The 22,929-nt window shown below is 63.0% G+C and overlaps 1 protein-coding gene across 6 annotated transcripts in view; it reads right to left on the reverse strand.

Moving 5' to 3' along the window:
* Nucleotides 1-6,897: 6,897 nt before the first annotated feature.
* The window catches only part of BEGAIN (brain enriched guanylate kinase associated), a 46,298-nt gene continuing 30,266 nt past the window's right edge, over nt 6,898-22,929 (reverse strand). For 2 of the 6 annotated variants that reach the window (XM_059373973.1, XM_059373974.1), the window contains exons 3-8: nt 19,440-19,529; nt 15,292-15,453; nt 14,015-14,081; nt 12,748-12,855; nt 10,130-10,213; nt 6,900-9,091 (exon numbers count right to left, since the gene is read on the reverse strand). In XM_059373973.1, the coding sequence (XP_059229956.1) occupies nt 7,742-9,091; nt 10,130-10,213; nt 12,748-12,855; nt 14,015-14,081; nt 15,292-15,453; nt 19,440-19,529 (1,861 nt within the window). In that variant the 3' untranslated portion in view covers nt 6,900-7,741. Of the gene's footprint in view, nt 9,092-10,129; nt 10,214-12,747; nt 12,856-14,014; nt 14,082-15,291; nt 15,454-19,439; nt 19,530-22,929 lie in introns of all 6 variants that reach the window. The other 4 variants (XM_059373977.1, XM_059373978.1, XM_059373975.1 and 1 more) reach the window with 3 other exon arrangements.

Raw genomic sequence — 22,929 nt, forward strand, 5'->3', positions numbered from 1 at the left:
CCTCAGCGACAGATGTGTGCTGGCCGCCGCCTTGTGCCTGCGCCCTCTCAGGCCCTCTGGGGCTCCAGGATAGACCAGTGGGAGCTTGAGATGGGGCACCCCCTCTGCTGATGAGGGACCTGACCCTTGGGGCCATGGGGGCCCAGTGGGGGCTCTGGGTCTTAGAGCTGCCCTCAGGAGCTCCGTATGGGAGCACGGCAGTCCCCACCAGTGTTGCGGGGCCCAGGTTGCCTCTCTCTCCCCACCAGGCATGGCTCGGGGAGTCCCACTCCCTGTAGGGTGTGCACACCATCCCAGTGAAGAAGCGCGTGCAGAAGGCTGCTGGGGAGCCCTGAGGAGTTAGGCTGGCAGGAAGACCTGGCCCCCCCGGGGCCTGGACAGGCAGGTGAGCTTTAGCACTAAGTCTCACCAGGGCCAGCACTAAGTCTCAGGGCCTCCCGAGAGCCCAAGGATCCACTGTAGGTGAGGAACTGCAGGGGAGCACGGGTGTCCCCGTGGCCTTGGAAGGCTTCCTGCTGGAGGGAGACTGTGAGCAGGTGAGGCGACATCCCCGGCAGGGCAGTCAGTGAGGGAGTGCAGAGGACTGACCAGGAGGCCCGTGGGCAGGGGAGCCAGGGGACTGGGAGCCATGGGGTACCCAGCTTTGCCTCTGCAGAACCTGGGTTCCAGGTTAGCTCTGTGGTCAGCACAGCTGAGACCTTGTGAGTCGTCTCCTCTCTGAGCTTCATTCTCCCCATCTGTAAGGCGGTGGCAGGACCCTCTGCCTGCAGGCTTGCTGTATGGCTCCAAGGAGGTCAAGTCTGTAGTAGGTGTCACTGCACCAGGGGTTCCAGTCCTAGGAAGGGAACTGGACAGGTGGGAAAAGGCATCTGGAGCTTGCAGAGGGTTGGTGCATAAATATGTTTATTTCAGTATGTCTGGCTTGCTCAGGGGTCCATGAGTCAGGCATTCTGGGAAGAGGGAAGGGTAGCTGAGGTCAGGCTTGTCCTAAGGGCCCACTCGTTTTCTAGCCTTCATCCCTGCCCCACAGTCAGTGGGGAACCTGGCAGGCAGTGGGTGTTGAGTGGATGTAGCACTTGCTGTGCCTGAACTTGGTGGCGGGGCACTTGCTTTTCAGGCTGCTGAGAGAAGTGAACCCCCAGGCTTGTGCGGGATGCAGGGGCCCAGTGACTCTGTATGCTGCCAGGCTGGAAGTTGGTGGAGCTCAGGTTGGGAGCACTTTCTTTCTTTAGGCTCAAGAATGGCCTATTTGGTGAAAAGAAAGAGAATCATGTCCCATGCTCTAAGGCCCTGGTCCCTACAGAAGTGGAGCCGCCCATGAGGCCCTGGACCTGGCAGGGTGGTAGGGGGAGCAGAGGCCAGGAGAACGTCCATTCAGAACGTGGTGCAAGTGATGGGCACTCCCTCCCTCACCCTCCCGTGGCCGCCCTGCTGGGCCTCCCGCCCACACGCTTTCTCACCCCCCGCCCCGATGAGTTCCCTGCTCTGTGTGGGAAGCTCAGTGATCTTAGATGCCCAGACTCAGGTCACTTTATCTGTGAAATGGAACCTTCCCATATCACCGGTATCCCTTATGGGCTAATGGCTCCCTCCATGGTGCTCCCATGGTGTGATGCCTCAGGGCGTTTGCTCCTGCTGGCCCTCCGCTGGGTCATGATTTCTCCCAGTGCCCCCTGGCTCCCTGCCTGTCTCATGGGATGTGTAGACAGTGGGCCTTTAGGGAGTCTGCCCTCACCTCTGTGTCTAACACGCTCTTGTCATTCTCAGTCTTTTTATCCAGAGTGCTTTGCTCTGCCTGAGGTTTTCCCTGTCCCTGACACACAGGTGTGTGCAGTGGAGTGTAAGCTTCCCAGGACTCTGGGTGCCTGTTCCCTGCTGTACGCCTGGCCCCGGGCACACAGTAGGTGTAAATGAATAACTGCACATGTGGCCCATTGGCAGGACACAGGCTTTGGGGTCAGATATGCAGACTTAAATCCTGCCGTCACCTTTCATTGTGTGGCTGCATGGAAGTGCTGAGCCGCCCAGTGCCTCAGTTTCCCTGTCTGTGAAATGAGAATTGGTGATACCCAGCTTGTGAGGGTTAATGAGGTTGAGGTCTGTACAGCTCTTGGCGGGATGTGTATGTAGTAGGCACTCAGGAAACAACAGCAGGGAGTATTGATAATAATAGTATCAGACCACCATTGGTCGCAGGGCCGAGCCAGTTTGGACCAGAGGGTGCATGCTGGCCCCATTCTCAGGCCTCCTCGTGGCAGGCCAAGGATGGACAAGTCCCTCTCTTGCCCTTTAGGCCTTGGCTTAGCCTGCTCCCCTCTTACGGCAGCAGCCGCTGGCAAGGGGCTGCCTCCTTCCTCTGTTCCCACTGGACAAGTTTCAGGGAGGAAGGAGCTGATCACCTGGCTTCTGGTCACGCGCACTCCGGACCAGGGGTCTTTGGCCAGGTGCAGCTCTCACCATGGAGCCAGAGGGAAGTGTGGCGGGACCCCCACAGGTGTTTTCATGAGGGTGTGTCTCCTCAGATCCAGCCTGAACAGGTCCTCGGACACGCTTGTCAAGTGACTGAGTGATTTGTGAAGGAATCTGGACAAGGCCGGGAGGAAGGGCTGCCCTTGCCTGCCCTTGTCTGCCGGGGGTGGGGGTGGGGGGGTGGCGACTGCTTTCCCAGAGCACTTCCCGTCTGCCTGTCCCGCCTCTGCTCTCCACCGTCCAGCTCTAGATCCTAGAGTCCGGATGTCCTGCCGTCTAGCGTAGCCTGAACTGGGTGGTTTTCTGCCTTTCTTGTGTGGAGTATCTTCTGAGTCTGGATTCCAGCTCATGGTTTTCTGATTGCTTTCCCTGCGGTGACATATTATTATTACTACTTAAAAAAAAAAAAGAGGTTTGTTTGTTTATCTTAGAGAGCACGAGCAGGAGGGCCAAAGGGAGAAGGAGAGCATCTGAAGCAGACCCTGTGCTGAGCGTGGAGCCTGACACGGGGCTCAGTCCCAGGACCCTGAGAGCCCCACCTGCGCCGAAACCAAGAGTCAGACGCTTAACTGACTGTGCCACCCAGGCGCCCTGTTACCGCTTGTTTAATATGAGCATTGTTTACAGACTGTATTAAATCAGGCTTTGCTGTGAAGGTTGGGTGTGGCCCCAGCTGCCACCCGTCTCATGCACTGAGCACACACCCTGGCTGCCTGCAAACCCTGTGGGGTTTGGAGTCCGGAGGCCGGCTCAGGCCCCAAGCCCAGCACTCACTTGCTTGGGATGTTGGCGGGTGCTTCGCTTCTCTGAGCCTGCTTCCTCATCTATAGACGGGCCTCTGGGAACAAGCAGGGCAGGAGACGCGGAGGAAAGCCCTGGCGGATCGCTGCCCTCTCTCTCCGCTTCACTTGGGGCCAACAGCATCCAAGTCTCTGTCGGCCAAGTCTGCCGCACGCCCCCTTGAACCAACCAGAGCTCTGATCTTCCTGGGGCAGGGTACATGCAGGGCTCCCCACTCTGGCTGCTGCTTGGTGCTCTCCTCTGTGGACTTGGTGCATCAACTCCATGCCTGCGGGTGCCAGCTGCCAGCCCCCACCCCAGCCCCTGCAACTTTTGTAGGTTATTTTATTAGGAAAGAATGGCAGGCATCCTCCGTGCCTTCATCGCTTTCTCCGAGTGCCGTCTTCCAGAGAGCCTTCTTAGAGGCTCGCTCGCATCCTCTGCAAGGTGTTGGGGAGTTCATCATTTGCAATTTTAAAATAAGGGAGCTAAATTTAGACCATGTGGAGCTGGAATGAAAAGAAGCGTGGGCCGTGCCTTCCCCTCCTTCCCGGGCTGAGTGCTTCCTTGTACCTTCACCTGTGCTCCGGGACAGACCTGACGCGTTCGTGGGAGAAGAGCAGTTTCCTCCAGAGGCGCCGGCGTGTGGCTGTGTGTGCTGCCGGCCGGAGGCGATGCTCAAAGCCCTACCCCTCCGCCCAGGGGGGCCCGCTCTGCTGTCCAGTGGAGGGTACTGCTGCTTGAGACACCGTCAGACTCTGAAGCGTGGGCTCTTTCCCTCTCGCCAGCCTCTCTTGTGGCTCCTTGTGCACCGGGACAGCTAGCGATCATGGAGACCCCTGGGGATCTCCTAATGTCCCTAGGCTGCAGAAGGGGAGACTGGCCCAAGGTCACCTGGCGAGCAAGTGGCAGAGCCAGCCCAGCGCTGCCCTAGCTGGGGGTGGAGAAGTATGCACAGCTTGGCAGGAGTGTGGTAGATGCACGGCTGGTGGTTGGCCTGGCTGGCTGCCTGGGTAGATGGGGCTAAAAAAGTAGAGGGCAGGGCCTCACCATAGCCCAAAAGTTCCCGTCCAGCACAACATCCCAGGACAGATCCAGAGGGAAACTGGTGGCCCCTAGGCTGAACCCTCAAGCAGGCACATATCACATATAACTTTGTCTGAAGTGCCCGCTGATGACTTCATCCTTCAGTACCCGGCATGAGCGTCCTCCTGGAGGGCTGCTTTCTACCCGCTGGAGCAGAAAGGACCTTGGTCTCTGCATGGCTCTGTATTCTTGAAGCCTTGGGCCTAGAGTCACACCATCTGCCTCCGCCCGACCTTTGAGCTCGTTGTGGGTAGAGCAGGGACCCCATGGCCAGCACAGGGAGAGTGCCCGCCAGGCCCATTATCAGGAAGAGGAGGGACGCACCAAGTCCCCACTGAGGGGGCTTCTGAGAGTCCCTGACTAGAGCCACCTGCGCTCCTGAGACCCAAGGTCCTGCGGAGCTGGTTTGGAGCCTGGGGAGATTTGAGCGAAAACCAAGTTTTTCCAGTTCAGCCCCTCAAGATTGGTTTGGGGGCGCCTGGGTGGCTCAGTGGGTTAAGCCGCTGCCTTTGGCTCAGGTCATGATCTCAGGGTCCTGGGATCGAGTCCCGCATTGGGTTCTCTGCTCAGCAGGGAGCCTGCTTCCCTATCTCTCTCTCTCTCTGCCTGCCTCTCCATCTACTTGTGATTTCTCTCTGTCAAATTAATAAATAAAATCTTAAAAAAAAAAAAAAAAAAAAGGAAGAGTGGTTTGGGACCATAGCATCCCATGCCAGCGCCCACTCAAGGTGGTGTCAACTTGACCCTGCTCAAAATCACGTGATGGAACTCCAGACACCCCACCCCCTTGCTCTGTGTGGCCAGGTCAGCCCATCTTTGTAGGCTGCCTGGCTCTTGGCCAAAGAAGTCACTGTTCCCACCCAGCCCCGAGCAGACCCTCTGGAAACAAGACCCTCTCTGGGCTCCGACTGTGGTTGGTTTTGGAGGCCATGGCAGGGCAGCTCTGTGAGGTCTGTAGGATGCCTAGGTGGCCATGTGGGGGCTAAAGCCCCCAATCCGAGAGGGCCCTCGGCCCAGTCTGTAAAGCCGCAGGGTCCCTAGCCCTGCTACCAGGGCCTGACACTTCTGAGTCCATCGGCCCTTAGGAGCGAGAGAACCAGGCAGGACTGTGATCACCTGGAGGAGGGAAAGCGGAGGCCGGAAGAGGCAGCCCCACTCCTCCTCACGCAGCCAACGTGTGGGCCTGACTAGATGCGGGTTCCCCTCTGGGAACACCTGGAGGGTCTGCTGGGTGCCAGGGGCCACGTGCTTCTCCCTGCACGCTTCCAGTTGCTCCCCAGCTCATTCAGGGTCGCTTCCCGTCTGCCCGGGAGGAAACTGGGCCCCCAGAGGGGAGCCGACTCCCAAGTCTCTCCCTGTTCCCTCTGGCTGGAGGAGACGGCTTCCTGGGGCACAGCTCCCGGGCAGGGTGGTTGGGCCTGCGCTGGGCTCTCCTGCAGAGGCAGGTCAAGTGCAGGGATGCTGGGAGCCCCTGCTGATGCCCCCCCTCCTTGGAGTCCCCTGGCAAGAGGCAGACCCGCCCTGGGGCTGCACTGCAGGGTGAGCCAGGCCACTGCAAGGCCAGCACCCGGAGCGGGCTGGTGTCCAGCAGGAAGGGTCCAGGCCCTTGGAACAGACCCTGTGAGGACTGGCCTCCACCGTAGGCTTTGCAGAACCCCCAAGTAGATGTTCGAGGACAGGAATGAGCGTGTGTCTGAGATAACCAGGCTCAAGAAGAAAGGAGACAGCAAGAGCAGGAACCAAGAGAAACCCCATGAGGGAAGTGCCAGACCCGGCTGTGCCCATGTGTTTAAGGAAACAAAAGGCAAGCGAGAAATGATCTCCAGGGAACGGGACACGGCCGGGCGGGGGTGGGGAGTGGAGGTTTGCGAGACAACCGAACAACATGAACGTGTAGGACAAACTCACGGAAAACTACAAACGCAGTGGCTGTGTTGGGCGCGGACAAAGCAGAACGCCGTGTGAAGGAAGGCAAACCACGTGGACTGAGCTTGGGGAACCCCCAGTGCAGGACATGCAGCGGGGAGGGCAGCGTACCCCGAGGGTGCCGCGAGAGGGACGGCCAGGGGTCTAAGGCAGTCCCAGGAAGAGAGAGGAAACACAAAATTAAAGTTGAGCGTTTTCCAGAACTGGTGAAATGCACCAATCCGCAGGTACAGGACTCCTGTGACCCCCCCAGGAAGGACAAATGCACAGCGACGCGTCTCAGGACCTGCAGACAACCGGAGGGACATTCCAAAGGGGCCAGAGAGCAGAGGGCAGGCAGTCGTCCCGAGGACAGCTCCCCACGGATGGACGGACGGACAGACCTCCCCACACCAACAGGAGGCCAGGGACCACGCAGATGGCGTGTGTGTGTGTGTGTGTGTGTGTGTGTGTTGGGGAGGGGAAGAGCCCCCCGCTACCCCCCTCCGCAGTGAGAACACCCTTCACAGTGGGGCCAGACAGAGACGTTTCAGAGAAGCGAGAGCTGCTCTGAAGGAGATCCTCGAGGTCCTCCCTGCAGAAGCCAGATCGGAGACATGAGAGAGGGCGGGGGCGGGGGGCGGGGGGCGGCAGGAGGAGGGGAAGAGAGAAGGCCCAGCAGGGTCAGACAGTGGAGGCGCTCGGATGCTGCCCAGGATGCTGGGGCTCTGGTCAGAAGGCGGTGGGGAGAAGAAACAACCCGGAGCCCGGTTCTTTCCACCGATGTCTTTTATTAATGAACGGAAGTACAGTACTAACAGACCGGGCATGCATCGCGGACGACGGGAAAGCGAGCCACAGACGCCGGGAGTCGAGGGCCTCATTACGTCTGAGGTAGAGCGAGGTGGTGCCGGGGAGCGGGACACTGGGGGACGAGCACCGGCCCCACTCGGGATTACGGACCACGGGAGAGCTGGGGTGGTGTGTTGGTCACACGGCGAAAACAGTTTAAAAACATTTCACATCCCTCCACCCTTTCCAGTTCCCCTCTTCGTGGACAGAGTTTCGGGTTCCCTTGTCACCGGCTCACTGGGGGTGTCTCCACAAGAGCCCGTCCTTCCCCTCCCAGGGGCAGGCCCTACTTGTCCTCCCCCGAAAAATAAAGGAGCTTTGTGTTGCAAACGCCAAGGCTGCCATCCAGGGAGCTGGAGGCCAAGTGCGTTAAGAAAGACCCTTTTTCTCTATAAAAATAGTTTCACTTTATAAAAGGGGGGAATGCTCATCCCAGGTGGGGAAGGATGTTGGGGCGCGGGGAACACCCCACCGTGGTGGGGCTGGGCTGGACAAGACGGCGGGGGAGGGGTCCTCCTCTCAGGCTCCACCGAGCTGGGTGGAAGAGAGGGTGCTGGTCGGCGGGGGCTGGGGAGGACAGGTGTCTGGGGAGAGGCGAGCTGCGCCCTCGGAGGGGGCGGCCCCGGGACCACGGCCTGCAGGCAGGCGCTCAGTTGAGCAAGGTTCCGTAGAGCTGCGCTTTCGTGAGGCTGTCCTTACGGCTGAGCCCCGAGCCACCAGTCCGCGGGAAGGCCGGCTGCGGGCTGAGGCGGGCGGCGGGGTGCATCTCCGGGGAGGCCTCCATGGAGCTGGGCTCCAGGGACTCCCTGGAACTGTGGGGGCTGTGCTCGGGCTCGGGGCTGCCGCCCGCCCCGCACAGCTGCACCCCGAGCCTCTCCGCGTCCCCCTGGCTGGGCGCGTAGCCGGGCAGCGGGTCAGCCGCACGGCCGGGGCTCAGGCTCAGGTCGCCGCTGGCCCGGAGGAAGCGGGGCTCTGCCAGGTGGCCCTGGGAGAGGTCGTCACCCTCCGAGAAGCTGTCGGCCTTGTAGGTGGCATAGAGCGGGCTGGCGCGGCCCTCGGCCTTCTTGCCCGGGCTGCCCCCGCTGCCATAGTAGCGTTCCGAGAAGCTGCAGGGCGAGGCGCGGCCGGCAGTGGTGGCCGGGAAGGAGTAGGCGCCCACGTCCTCCACGCTCAGGGGTCGCCACTGGCCCCGCACGTCCTCCCCAGCGAGCCGGGCCGTCCCCGGCTTGGCCCGCAGGCTCCACAGGTTTGGGGGCATCAGGGCCTGCTGGGGGCCCGGGGAAGCCGGGAAGCGGAAGGGCTCGGCTGGGTACGGAGACATGGTCCGCGCAAACCCCGGGGCCACCTCGGCCTCAAGTGGCGCTGCCACGCTGGCCGTGGCCTTGGCGAAGCGCGGGCTGCCCTCGTAGGCAGTGGCGGGCGGCTTGCGGTCGAAGAGCTCGTCGCGGCTGTTCAGGTAGATGGCCTGCTGCGAGGCCGTGAGCGTGCTGGCCTGGGCGTGCTCCTTCTCCTCCGACGTGGCGCTGAAGCTCGAGTAAGAGCTGGACGTGGGCAGCGAGCCCGCGTAGCCTGGGAAGGCCTCGTGCCGGAAGCCTGCGGGGAAGGCGGCCGCCTCGACCTCTTCCTCCTCCTCGGCCGCGCTGTCGGTGGAGTTCTGGGCCCTCAGGAAGCCCACGTCGGTCACGGGCGCGTCCACGCTGGGCCGCCGGGCGCGCCGCCGCTCCTCGGGGCAGTAGAGGGCCGTGTCGCTGCAGTAGATGTCCCCCTTGTAGGGGGGCCGTGGGCCCTGCTTCTCCGCCCCCTCCCGGAAGGCCAGGTCGCGGGCTGAGGCGTCGGACAGGCGGGAGGACAGGCTGGTGGGGTCCGGCTTCTCCAGCACCTTGGCAATGACGCAGGTGGGGACGCTGTCGGCATAGGCCGGGTGGCAGAGCGGGGAGGGCAGGCTGCAGCCGTGCTTCTCCATGTGCAGGCTCACGCGCTCCTGGAAGTCGGAGGGCAGCTAGAACAGGTCAGGTGTGGGGGAGGGGGGCGGGGACAGGGGGAGCAGTCAGCCCGGCACTTGTAGCTGCGGCCGTGACCGACAGATGCACAGACAGAAGAGGGCCCCGGCCACGGCTTCTCAAACTACACCGCTAGGGCCAGCACCCAGGATTCTGGACGCCACCGGCTCCTGGGGAAGGTTCCTGAAACTCGCCCAAGGACCCCCTGGTCACCTCTGTCTCTCCAGCCTACAATAGCTGGGCTCCGAAAAGCCCAGAAGGTGGAACCAGGGTCTGGCTTGGGCCCTTCTTGGGGCTGTAGCCCCCTTCATCTCTTCCTACTGAGGGGCCCGCTTGCTCTCCCGGCCCCAAGGTCTGTCGGGGGTACCCCTACCAGGTCATGAGGCCTGGGTGCTCCTGAACAAGACAGACTCAGATGCAACACACACTCGGGCCAGGTGCCCCGCGGCTTCTGCACGAGCACCTGGTCCGTCGTGGGGCCGTCCCGCTACTGTTTGATCCATTTTGTGAGTATCTTAGGTGCGGCCCAGGCCCGGGGGAGAGGGTACATGGGCCGAGGCCAGGCTGAGGGCAGTGTGTGAACCTGGGGCAGCCTGGCGGGGGCAGGGGGGTCCCGGGGCCTTGGCGGAGTCACTCCATGTGAAGCCAGTTTTCTTGTCTCTGAAATGGCCACTGTCCGAATGGTGCCTAAACCGAAGCCTAGAGTTTCTATGAGGCTCAAACGGGGGTCGCTCTGCCCCATCAGTGCTCCGTGGATAGGGAGCTTTGGAGCAGGGTCAAGGAGCAGCCCCCAGAGGCAAGCACGGGGAGTGGGCAGGCCGTCCAAGCTGGGTGAGGAGGTGTCGGGGTTGGAGGGGCCCTGCACCACGTTCAGAAAGGCCAGGATCCTTGCGGGACAAAGGAGGACCGGGGGTCAGGCTTACGTGGCGTCTTCCCCTCAAAGGGGAGAAGTGGCCTTGGGGTGGGGCCTGTAGGACTGGAGCCCCAAGGCGTCCTGGGGGGCGAGGGCAGCCTCGCGGGGGCAGGGCTGGCGTTACCTCGGACACCTTATGGACCCTGCCGTAGCTCTGGCCGCACTGCAGCAGCTGGGCCGCTAGGTTGCAGTCCTTCCTGTAGAGCTCCTAGAAGACAAGGGAGGCCATCTGGCGCAGGCTTGCCCCTGGTCCGGGGCCCTGCCGTCCGGGGCCAGCACAGAGACCAGGTGCGGGGGCAGCTGGCTGGGCAGCAGGCTGGGCAAGGACCCTCACTGGGTCTCTCGTGCTCGCCTGCAGACTGGACTGGTGGGGGGTGTTGGGGGGAGCCTCAGTTCGGACCTGGAGCTGCTGGTGCACGGGGAGGGCCCTGCCAGGCCCTTCCGCCGCCACCCCAGACGGGAACCTCCCACAAGGAGGAGGCTGTGTGGAAGAAGGGCCTCCGGTGGCTCCTGAATTCCCAGAGTCCCTGGGCGTGGAGAGCATGGCTGTTCTGTCCCCGCCGTCGCCCTCAGCGGAGAGGGCCGGCACCAGCTGGTGGTAAGGAATGTACGTGCAGCCCCTGCCTCCCCGCGTCTCGGACTGGCTCCACAACCCCCTTCCTAAGTGCGGCCTGCTTATGGGGGTGGCTGCCGGGCTGGGTGAGGGGCAGGGTGAGGGGGGACAGAGGGCCTGTGTGACCCGGGGTCGGGCCGGGACCGGCTCAGCCTCCGGAGCTGAAAACAGATGCAAACAGTAGGATTGGCGAGGCTCTGCTTTCATCTTTGTTGCATGTGCCTGTGGTCGGGCCTTTCAGTCCTGTCCCCTGCCCTGGAGGCCCTCCACCATGAGGAGGGTTCCCTCACGGGAAGCCGGGGTCCACCAGCGGGCCCTGAGATCCGCCGGCTCCCCCGGTCTCAGCTCAGCCGGGACCAGGTATCCTGCAGCTCGAACAGGTTGTGGAAGGCACAGGCCCCGCTGCCCCCCATGCTGTCCCCCATTCCTGGAGGCTCCCCCACCTCCACTGTCTGTGCTGAGCTCGTGCCCCCAGCTTGGCCTGCAAAGTGGAGAGACACTGGGTCCCCAGTCTCCTCGAGCCCCCTGGGAAGGACACAGTTGGCCGAGAGCAGAGACCGGACGCCCCCCTCCCTCGAGAGGCCTCCGGCTGGCCCTGGCCTCATAGGGCTGTGCGCACTGGCTGGCCAGCCTGGGTCGGCCGCCACACCCACTGCAGATTTGCAGCATGGCCCCAGGCCCCAGGCCCCACGCAGGGCCTCCCCCTCCTCTGCCCACACTCCTCGGCCATCTCACCGCATCTCTACCCTCACCTCTGCCATCGGAGCGTGCCCCGTCCAGCCCCATTCCTGCTCCTCCCCAGGCGGCCCCCCAGGAGATAGCAGGTCGCTTCTTTCCTTCGGGCTCTGAACCCTGTAGTTGGGCTAGGCCCTTCTATTCCCCCACACCCCACGTCCAAATCTCTGTTAATGCAGTGGGTTCCATCTCTGAACCAGGACCAGAACCTGAGCCCTTCTCCCCACTCACGGGTGGCATCCTGGCCGAGCCGCTGTCAGCCTGGACGATTGCCACAGCCACCTCCTTGAGCCTTCTGCTGCGGACCTTGTCCCCACTGTCTTTTCTCAGTGAGCCAGGAAAAGCATAGGTCTTAGTCATGTTACTCTTTTGTTCAAGAAACTTCCATGGCTCCCTACTCATCCAGAATAAAACCAAGAGGGGCACCTGGGGGGCTCCGTGGGTTAAGCCTCTGCCTTCGGCTCAGGTCAGGATCCCTGGGCCCTGGGATCGAGCCCCACATGGGGCTCTCTGCTCAGCAGGAAGCCTGCTTCCCCCTCTCTGCCTGCTTGTGATCTCTGTCTGTCAAATAAATAAATAAAATCTTAAAAAAAACAACCCGAGATTCCTAGAGAAGCCTGCATGGTGTGGCCTCCTGTTCTGTTTCTGACCTCAGAGCCTGGGACCCCGACCCCCCCGGAGCTCCCTCCGCTGCTCTTGCAGGGGCATCCTCTGCCACACTGGTTCTCTCCACCCGAAGGAAGGCTCTTCCCCAGAGCGCCCGTGGCCAGCTCTCTGGCCGCTCTCAGGTCGTGATCTAGCAGCATCTTCTAGAAGCACCCGACGGATTCCCCAGCACCGCTTGCTGTGTTGCTTTCCCGGTGGCAGTGAGCACTCACAACACGCTACACGGCTTGTGTGTCATCTTGTTTGCTGCCTCCCCTGCTCAGGCGCAAATTGCACATGGGCAGGGAGAGTTTTTGTCTGTGTCCTTCACACCATAATCTCACCGCCTCGGAGGTCCAGGCAGGAAGCAGACACTCCTTAGTGAATGTGTGGTCAGCTGTCAGGTGTCCTCCGAGTGGGCCTGGGCCCATCTCACGGGGCCCTTGAAATCAGGGCAGCCACATGGCTCTGACGCCCCCGGAGGCTGGCTGGGGCAGGAATGAGCACGCCCCAAACCTGGGGTCAGGACGCCCTTTCCTGAATGGAATAATATGGCCCAGTGGTTGCTCCCTCGAGCCCCATTTCCTTCCAGCAGAGGGTCTCTTCCCGAATACCCCTGGCAGTGTATCTCTGCTGGGAGGTAGCCTTCCTTCCCCCACTGCCCTGTTCTCCCACCTCACGTGCCGGCCCCTGAAGCCTCGAGGCCACAGGGCCCAGGACCCCAGGGGTCACGGCGGTCCAACACTCACATTGTCCTCCGAAAGCTTGTCGATGGTCACCTTGGCCTCCAGCAGGTGGCTGTTGAGGGCAACAATCTCGTGGCTCAGTGCTCGCTTCTCTTCCTCATAGTGCTGGCCCTGGGACGAGGGGTGGGGGTATGGGAAAGAGCTGGTCAACGGTCAGCCAAGGCCTGGGCCTCGTGCCCAGTTGCTCCATAGGCCTCCTGGGTGCCTCCTGCAGTCGATAACGATGAGAGGTTTGCAAGGCCAAGGAAGGTGGGAGTAGGAGCACAGACCGCCAGGTTCGAATTCACCTGTGCTCCCACCCGTGCTGAGCCAGATGGCCTTGGGCAAGTCACTGCCTCCCGGGGCCTCCTGCTCACCCACACCACGGGGACAGTAATCCCTCCTCCTGGGTCTAAGGGGAGTCTGCCCTCAGCACAAAGCCTGGCCCTGGCCCTGCACCTCACCCGCTCCTGCCTTGAACCTGTCCTCTTTCAGCCTCAACCTGAGCTCAGAAAGGCAAGGGCCCTTGTCCAGGGTCCCAGGCCGAGCTGTCTTGGCTCTGACAGCACTCTAAGATAACAGGTCGAACACCCATTTCTGATTTTCAGAAACAAAACAAGCCCATAACCTACTAGAAAGAGCGGGAAGTCCTCTCGATGAGGGAAGGTGCAAGAGCCTGCTGGCCCCTCCCCACCACACCAGCCATACAGGACCGGGACGCCTCTGCCACTGTCCCCTTCTCTTCCAAACTGAGGTCCCGACAGCCCGATCAACACAAAAAAAGATGCCGCACTTGCAGATAGTGGAAGTGTCTCCCAGAGGGTCTCTGCCCGTGCAGGAGCCAGGAGCGGCACTTTCCCCTTTATTCTTTACCGTAAGATGCGGTGTCCCTACAGGTGGCACAGTTGGGCTCGAACATCATTCTGGCTCACCCAGGGCCCGAACTCAGGCCACTGTCCTGCCAGGTCTGGGTCTCCAGGCCAACGGCTAAAGTGGGGTCACCGTCCCCAGCTCACGTCCTTCCCACAGCCCTGGTCACATAGGAGGCTCACGGGGCAGCTTGGAACCCTACGACTTCCTAGTCCCAAGAGCACCCACCCATGCGTGCATTGCAAAAGGGTTGGGACTGGTCCTGGAGATGGGGCTTGGGGGGGGTGGAGGCCAGGAAACAAGCCCTGTGAGCAGCTCCTGCACAGGCGAGGGGACGACAGCTTGGCTGGTGGCTTGCCACCAAGGTCCCGAGAGGAGCACGCTGGGGCGGGGCCTGGGGCGGCCGGCGAGGGGCCCTCACCATGCGATACAGCTTGTCCTCCAGCTCCTGGTTGATCCTCTGCAGCGCCATGTAGTTGCTCTGAATCCTGGAACAACGTGGTCGCTGCGGTGCCAGGCCGGGCCACCCATGACCCCTGCGGCCCCCCAGCCCGCTGGGCAGAGCAGGGCTGAGCACAGGCTGCCTATGCCCGCCCCCCGCTCCCGTCCAGGTGTGCCTGCACCTCTGCGCACAGCAGAAAGCTACAGCGCGCAGGGCTCTCCGGGGCCAGGGACGAGGACGCCTGGGATGAGAAGGGAAGGCCTGTACCCACAAGCGGCTCTGTCCGGTCCTTGCTCACCGAGTTCACTCACATTTACTTACTCGGCCTCCAAGTGCCGCGTGGGGATCAGGGGCCGTGTTCCCACCACGGCAGGTAGTGTGAAGGTGGAAGAGAATTTGGGAGGGTGTCCATCCTCTTGACAGCCTGGGTGGAGGGTCACTGTGGGCCCCCCGCCCAGTCTTACCAATGGGGAAACTGAGGCCGGAGGGGCTTCGAGCAGTAAGTGGCCGAGGAGAGACCTTAACGGAGGTCTGACTGAACGGCCTAAACTTGGTTCCCTCGAGACTAGATGGGGCAGGGGGATGTTCAGGGACGGACAAACAGCCCTCCTGGCCAACCCTTCCCCGGGGCAGCCCCAGCCTATAGGCCCCATCAATGTTGAGAATAAACCGAGCCAAGGGCAAACTCCGCATTCTCTTTGTTATCTTCCTAAAGGCTGGAGAGTGTGTAATATTTTTTAGGAAAATGTCTTCAACATGAAGAACCAAGTTTTTAGAAAAGTTTGGTTTCGGCACACCTGGCCCAACCCTTGCGGCCACGCTGCTCAAGGGAACGGTCCCGGACCACTGGTCCATCTCCGGGGACATCGTTCTTCCTCTCAGAGACCCAGGGGCCAGTGGGTGGGGACCCGGAGGGCCGGCGGGGGGAGGGGCCTGCAGGTGGCTGCGCGTGTGTCGTGCTGCTGTCCCCCATCCCCCAAGATTAACTGAGAGGAATGAGCAGACAGACGAGGGAGAGGTGTCTGGGAGGAGCCTGCCCGGCGGTAGCTAGACCCGGAGTCCAGTCCCGGCCCAGCCGCTCTTGGCACAAAGTGCGACTTCGGAAAAGGAGCCTGCCCTCGCCGAGCCCCGGGCTTGGCCGCGGTGAACGGGGCCCCTCGCGCGGAGCCAGCAGGGTTCCCCCGAGCGGCGGCGAACCCCGGGCCCCGCCCCCCGCCGCCGGGCCCCGCCCCCGCCCCAGGCCCCGCCCCCCGTACCTGCGCAGCTTCTCGGTGACCTTCTCCAGCTCCTCCTGCGCGCGCCGCAGCTCGATCTCCAGGTAGTGGCGCGTGGAGTCGAACTCGGTCTCGAGCTTCTCGAGCTTGTGCGTGGTGTAGGACAGCCGCTTGCGCAGCTCGCCCTTCTGCTCCTGCAGCGCGCTGCAACGACACGCGGCGGCCGGCCGGGCCGCGGCGCTGAGCGCGGGAAACCGGGCCCAGCGGGCCAGCCGCGGGGGCGCCCCGCCGCGCGCACACACGCCAGTGCGCACCACGCGCGCACACACGCACGCCACACTCCCCGCCCGCGGCGGCGCCCAGCCCCCCGGGGGTCAGAGAGGCCGTCAGGCCCAGCGGCGCCCTGCCCTAAGTAAATGCCCGCGTGGCCCCCCTGGAGGAGCAACTGACCCCGGGCCCTCCCTGCTCCTCGTCCCCCAACCTGGCAAGCCTTTGGGGGCGGTTTAAAGGACCCTGGTCTGAAGAGCGCTCATCAGACCCCCGGGCTCTCCGACTCGAAGCCGGCTCTGGCGGGCACAGCTTGCAGGGGCCCCATCCTTGGGCTCCTCCACGGCGCCGGGTGGGGAAGCTCAGGGCCAGCGGTCTTGTCCTCCCCAAACTGGCTGTGTGACCTCCGGGCCTGGGAGAGGGGCTGTGTGCCCCATGGCCAGGCAGCCTCCGCCGCAGTGGTCAGCTAGCTGCACACCGCTTCAGAAATTCTGCACAGCCCTGGTCTGCTCGCGTCCCCCTTCCTCCAGGAAGCCTTCCAGAGCCCCAGCCGCAGCTCTTGAGGCTCCGTTTTCTCCACAGATGATGGGTTCCTCTAGCACGCCAGGATGCTGGGCCCCCAGCCCAGAAAACAGAGACACAGGCTAATGGCCCACTGACAGCCTACGCTCGAGTCCAGAGTCAGGCAAAAGGCAAGAGGGGCAAGGCTGGTGGCCACGTGCCGTATGGTAGCCCCGGGGCAGTGGGGAGCTATGCCGCACAGGAGCGAAGCCCGGTAAGACTCTGAAACACACACGGACTCATGCACGTCCCCCCTTCAGGCTGAGCACTCGGCCAGGCTGGCCGGCGGGTGCCTGGCACCAAGTGTGTCTGCTGGGTGTCAGGCATGACTGGCCCTGCGATTCCAGCTCTGTTCAGCCCCCCCCCCCCCCAGCCCGGCCCCAGGGCTCCAGGGCCAACGAAGCCCCCCAGGGCCGTGCGGCCCACAGCTGAACTCCAGCCTGGCATCACGGGTGCGCGGGGCCGCTGCTGTACACTGACTTGCCGCCGGCCCCCACGCCATGGGACCCCAGGCTGTGCATCATTTCAGGTCTCAGCTTCCCCTGGGAAGAGTGGACTGCCCCCATCTTGCCCCGCGGACACAAAGCCCTGGTTCTGAGAACAGTTCTGCCCAGAGAGGTGCCCAGGTCAGAGGGGCGGGAAGGCAAGCAGCCCACTGTTTGCCGGAACAAGTGTGCACCCCCAGGGGACAATCTGGAGCCAATACCGTCTTGAATAGTCATTTCTGGTGCGTTTGCTGTGGGCCCAGCAAAAAGGGGGTGGACGGGAGTCCGCAAGTGTCCCGCTGCAAACCGGGGGGAGGCAGGGCTTGGGAACTCTGACTCTGCCCAGAGGTGTTGTGGGAGCTTGAGCAAGAAGAGCCCGTGTTCTCAGGACTTCCGATAGCCAAACCCGAGGGAGGGGACCAGCGAGCAGGCAGTCTCCTTCAGCCTCCGGCCCAGCGTCTAAGCCACTCATGTTACCCTGGGCACACACCCAGCTGATCTCCATCACATACTCCTGGATTCCTGCCCACGTCTGTATTCTTTTAAATAAATAAAAAGTTGCCTGTGTTTTGAGAACCTCAGAGAAGGGTGGGGCAGGTCCCCACAGGGGTCAGACTGCAAGGGAGATGCACAGCATTAATCCAGGAGAGCCCCGCACCACAGTGCCCACGGCTGCCCACGTGGGTCTGGCTGCCTCCTCCAGGCAGCATGCTGGACTGCCCCACCCTTCAGTTACAGATCCCAGATGGTCTTCGGCCCCCAGCTTTTCTGCCCAGTGGAAAGCTTCTTAGCTTCCGAGGGACTCTCTCATGTTAGCCAGCCCCACCCCTGCAGGCACAGTGTTGGGGGAGGGGGTGGGGCAGAAGCCTCTGAAGTCAGTTGCCCTGGGTTGTGGGCCCATCCACAGCCCTCTGTCACAAGGTACAGGTGGGGTCTGCCCCTTGGGAAGAGAGGACAGCATCGTCCATCCACTCGTGCGGCCACCTGAGTGGCCACGCCCTGCCACCCACAGCCGGTGACCTTCCCCCCCAACCACGGCGACCCACCTGCAGCCCCAGCACGGACCCGCCATCATGCGGACTGCACAGCCCTGCTGTGACCCGGCCACAGGTCCCACCCATCCCGGACCGGCTTTCCTTCCGCTCCGGCCCCGCCCCACCCCGGCCCCCAGTAGCCGTGGGAAGGGCCAGCGCAGCCCCCACCTGGTGGAACCCACTATCTGGAGGGAAGTTTCCGCGGTGAGACAAGCGCACGACAGGGTTGGTAGGTGGGCACCCGGTCAAGGCCTCCCCCTCACCAGATGACCGCTTCACCGAGCTGGTGCGTCCAGGCCTCATGGCACCCTGTGTTCTTCCAGACGTCCTGGGGTGGCTCTGTCCCACCGACTCTCACACAGTACTCCCACCCGTCCCCAAGCCTCACCCTGGCCAGGCCGGAGACCATACAGTCCCGGGCCCCTGACTCCCGCCCCTGGTCGCCCCCAGACACGCCTCCGAGCCCTCAGTCACAGCAGATGCCCAGGCCCGCTGCTGGAGCCCACCCCTCTCTCCCCATCTCTGCCATCGGGCTCCGTCCAGTCTGCAGACCCCTCGGCTTTGCCTGGGTGATGTCAAGGCCCTGTTCGCACCCAGCTCCTCCCTGAACATCTCAGGCTCCATTTCCTCCCTGCCCGCCACACAGGGAGCCCCCCGCCCCATGCCTCCATCTCCAGCACAGGCCTCTCTCTGATGCCCCCCAATCCAGACATCCACAGCCTACAGGCACCTGACACTCCATGCCTCGGTGCTGCCCCCTCCCTGCTCTCGGTGGTCCCCACCCCTGAGAAGGGCACAGCCACCCTCAGTCCCCAGCCAGCCTCCGAGAAGCTGTGGTGACCCCTCCTCGTCCTTTGCCCATCACAGCCGGTCACCAAGTCTCGGTGACCAGCTATGCAGAAGCTCTGGACACATCCCCTCCTTGGCCTGGTCCAGGAAGGTCCGAGGCTGGTCCTGGGTTGGGTCCGCAGTCGCCTGGGTGGTGTCCCTGCTGCCGCCAGCGCTCCCCCACCTCCCTGAGCATCGACCTGAGCCCTGCCTGACCTCGGCCTCTGTCTCCAGATCTGTAAAGCAGGGGTGCAGGCACCCACCCACGTGCTGCTAGGGTAGTTGTGTGGTCTGTGCACTGCCCCAGCTTAGGATGCCAGAGGCAAGTGCCGTGTGGACCTGGGGCTTCCAGGCTCCTGGGAATCTGGGGGGATCGCTCGGGCACTGGGGCGTCTGCTTCCCCCTGAGCGAGGAGTTGACTTAGGAGGCTATGACATCTGGAAACAGCCCCTTAATGGAAACACAGGGAGGGCGAGGGAGTCCTTTGCAACCAGACCAGCCAGAGCCAGGCGGTCAGGTGAGAGCCATGCCCCCTGCCAGGCTCTCTGCCTGCAGCCTGGTCCTCGCTTTGCCCTGTGTCTTGGTGAATTCATCAGGACGTGCACCTAACCTGATGGGGTGCGTGTGGGGGAGGGGGTGTTTTCCAGCCCCTCCCTGGCCCATGAGAAGCCCCCGGAACCATGTTCCCACCTCGCGGGGAAGAATGATGTGCTCAGGAGTGCAGGCCTCAAACCAGGGCAGCACCTCTCACCCTGCTTTCCCTCGGGAGCCCTCCCTGGACACTCGGGGGAGGCTTGAGCCCCAGGACAGAGTGCTCGGCTGGGGCCAGGGGTGCGGGTTGTGGGGGCCTTGTGGGCCTCGCGTCGGAGACGGATGGCACAGGAAGGTGCGGTGGGGATGAGCTCGCTCGTGGCCCCTCCCCATCTGTCTCGGGCGAGCTGACGCAGACACGGGAGGGATGTCTGGGGGCAGACGCAGAGACACCAAGGAACCGGGGAGACAGCAGGCATGTTACCTGTCCCAGAGCGAGGGCGAGGACCTGGCCAGTCGGCCCTGCAGGACACGGGGCTGCCCGACGCACGAGGGCACCCAGGGGCTTCGCAGCCTGTGGGCGAAGAGGACAGAGCTGCTCAGAGAGGGGGTGGGGGCCGCCCGGGCCCACCATGGGCACGGAGAGAGGGAGGCGTGGAACCCGCCCCCCACCGGGCAGCAGAACTCCTCAGTGAGATGTCAAAGCGCAGGTGCCAGAACCCAAGTGGGGGGCCCAGCCGTGGCACTGCCCTGCCGTGGCTGCCTGGGCCCAGCGGGGGCACTGCGTCCCACCACCGGCAGGCCTACCTCGTGGTCTCAGCTTCGGAGAAGAGTCAAGGGGCAGGGTCCCACCTGGCAGGACCCTTCGGGTGGAGAGCCCAGGAGACAAGGAGCGTGGAGGGACAGCCTGACACCAGGCCCCACCTGTGCTGGGAGGCGGTGATGGGCTCATGCAGGGGAGGGGTGTCCTGGGGGGCCGAGGGCCTGGCAGAAGTTAGGGGTCACCCTCCCTGAGATCCCTTCTCACCCAACTCTGTGGCCTGTGTGCACAGGGCTGGGCAGCGGGCGGGCTGCAGGCAGTTAGACGGATGTAGGAGGGGGCCCAGGTCTGCCCTGCCCTGCTTTGGTGCCACCATGCAGGGTCACCAGGACACTGATCGGCACCCCAACCAAGTCCACTGCGGAGTGCCCCCCCCACCACAGTCCCCCGCAGTCTCTCCAGGGATGCTCGGGGGGCCTCGCCGGCCCGGAGCCGGAGCCGGAGCAGAGATCCCATGAGAGGCTGCAGCCCCGGAGATCAGGCTTCCGAAAACCGCGGAGAGACGCGGGTGTGGAGAGAGCACTATTATCCCATCTCAAAAGACCCATATACGACACCCGCCAAGAGTAAAGCAGGGGACAAGTGTGAGCGTTGTCCTGGGTGCTGGGGGGAGGGGTTCTAAGTAATTTGAAAATCCTCTTCCGTACTTCCCTAGATTTGTCACATTTCCTATAGTGATGAGAAATCAGAAAAAAAATTTACTAAGGATCAAATTTTGCACCCCCCCTCCGAAAAAAAAGACTTGACAGGTCAAGGGGGAAGTGGGGAAGCTCTAAGCCCTGGGCTGTGTCCCGCTCACTGGTCGCCACTTCCGGAAGCCCCCCAGGCCCCCACCTGTAAGATGGGCTGCCCTTGACCCTGGTCTCTTGAGCTGGGGCCCCAGCACTCTGTGGAGGAGGGGCCGTGGGCAGGGCCCTGGCTGGGTCTCCGGGTGGACAGGACTTTGAAATTCTAGCCCCAGTGTCCACCCTTGGCCAATGACCCCAATACTGCTGAGTGAACAGAGCAGGCGCAGAACAGGCCTGTGCCCGTGGGAACATCCGGAAGCTGCCAGTCTGTCCTGGGGGCTTTGACCACAGCCCAGTCTGTGGGAGTCCCCCTCCCGGCCCTTAGCCAATCCTGCCTCCAAAGGGCTTCCTCGCAGGGGGGCTCCTGGCCCATGGGTTTTCAGAAGAGTAGTGGGAGGCTGGGGTCTGTGGGGAAACTGAGGCCCAGGGAAGAGGCAGGGCTTGCCTGGAGGCCCAGCGAGTAGGGGGCACGGCTGTGACTTCACCCAGACACTGCTTCTGGTCACACACGGCATTTTTTTTTTTTTTTTTTTTTTTTTTTTGCTGACAACCCACTCTTATTCTGACACAAAGGCTCATTCCCAGCCTGAGGCTGGGAGTGCCCCCCCCCCACCATCCTAGAGATGAGAAAATGGGAGCCCAGAGAGGCTAAGCAACTCTTCCATGATCACACAGCCAGCCTGGGGTGAGGAGGAGAGGAGACCCAGGTCTGCTGACCTCTCCTAAGGCTGCCACCCACTCCCAGGGCGTCTGTGCCAGAGGACGGGAGCAGGGAGGGAGAAGCTCCCCTGCCCACAGCCTGCCTAAGTGTCGCGGCGGAGAGGCAGCAGACGAGGGAATTAACTGCCTCCCCCTGGGCTCTCCTGGCCATGCCTGCTGCCACCAGGGCCAGTGGCTGCCCCAGTGGGGGCTGGCATGGCAGAGCCACGGCCCCGGGGAGGACTAGTCACAGTGTCCCCCTCACTGGACACGCAAGGCTCCTTCCCACCCATGCTGGCTGAAGGGCCTGGTGACCACTGGATGGACAGATGGACAGAGGCTGGCCCAGGCTGCAGAAGCCAGCCTGCCTTGCATTCCTGGGGCCTCAGTGACCCCGGGCTCCCCCCACGGAACACGGGTGTCCTCAGGTGGGGCACAGTGGCTACCTGACCGTATGGGCCTCCAGATGGTCCTGGGAAGCACCTTGGACCCTAGCAGGGCAGCTGGGAGGGGCAGGAGGTCTGCCTGCGCAGGGAGCTCATAGGGAGATCAGCCTGGCCAGCTCAGAGGGCTGTGGGTCCGAGGGGATGGGACAGAGAAAGGGACAGAGGGAGGGCTGGGCGCTCCTCCTACCGCATCTCCCCATCATACAGGTGGCTGCGGCCAGTGTGGCTGCCCCTGACTAGTCCAGGGTGGAGGGAGAGGGGAAGGGGCTTACAGCCACACCTAGCCACACCTGAGCGCCCCGCCCCCACACCCCAGGCCCCCTTCCTCCTCTCCCTTCCTCCAAATGTGGCCACACTCACACCCACCATCAAGGCAGTGGTCCTTGCTTCTCTCAGTCCCCAGAGCCTCTTTTTTCTTGGGAGGCTCTGTTCAAATGTTACCTCTTCTGGGAAGCCTTCCTTGGTTCCTGCTCTCTGAAAGTTCCCTCTCTTTCCTCCTCTGTCCCCATCAGACTGTGACTACCTCCCGATGCCCTTCCTCCGTCACTCGGGCCTCCTGGGGCCCGGGCCTGGGCCGCTTGCCCTCTCTGTTCCCCTTGATGTCTATGGCACCAGGTGCCATGCTGGGCATGGGGAGGAAGGGCGTGTGACTTCCGGGAGCCCTGGGGTGTGGGGAGAGTGACTTCGGGGAGCCCTGGGGTGCGGGGAGAAAATCCTCCCCTGCTCTGTGGGGTTGACAAGGTTACCGGATCAGGTGCACCGGGAGGGCCAAAGTCTTTCTGGGGATGAGGCGCGCAGTGGGCAGAGGCCAATGGAAGGCGCAAGCAAGGCACGTTGGCTGAAGGAGCCTCAGGGCCCCAGTGTCCCGGCAGTGCCCCCCCAACCCCCCTCCCAGGACAGCCTGTCTTCCGGCTCCCGGAGCTCGGGCCCCACCCAGCAGTCACGCTCCAGCAGCCCTAAACTGCTTGTCACTGCTCATGTGCTGCAGGCAGCTTCTCATCTTGGTGACTTTGTCCCCATGTCCCCTCTGCCCGGATTGCACGCACTCCCTCCTGCTCCAGGTTAACTCCTTCACACCCAGGGTCCCCCAACACCCGGGCTGGGGCAGCCGCCCGCAGGGCAGGGATCGGCCGCTGCTCACAGGTCTCGAGCACAGGGACCCCCACAGCCCCCCACGCCCCCTGCATCCCGATCTGCCCCCCAGCAGCCAGATGGCACGCC

The sequence above is a fragment of the Mustela nigripes genome, chromosome 13 (genome assembly GCF_022355385.1).
Source record: "Mustela nigripes isolate SB6536 chromosome 13, MUSNIG.SB6536, whole genome shotgun sequence".
Classification (NCBI taxonomy): Eukaryota; Metazoa; Chordata; class Mammalia; order Carnivora; family Mustelidae; genus Mustela; species Mustela nigripes.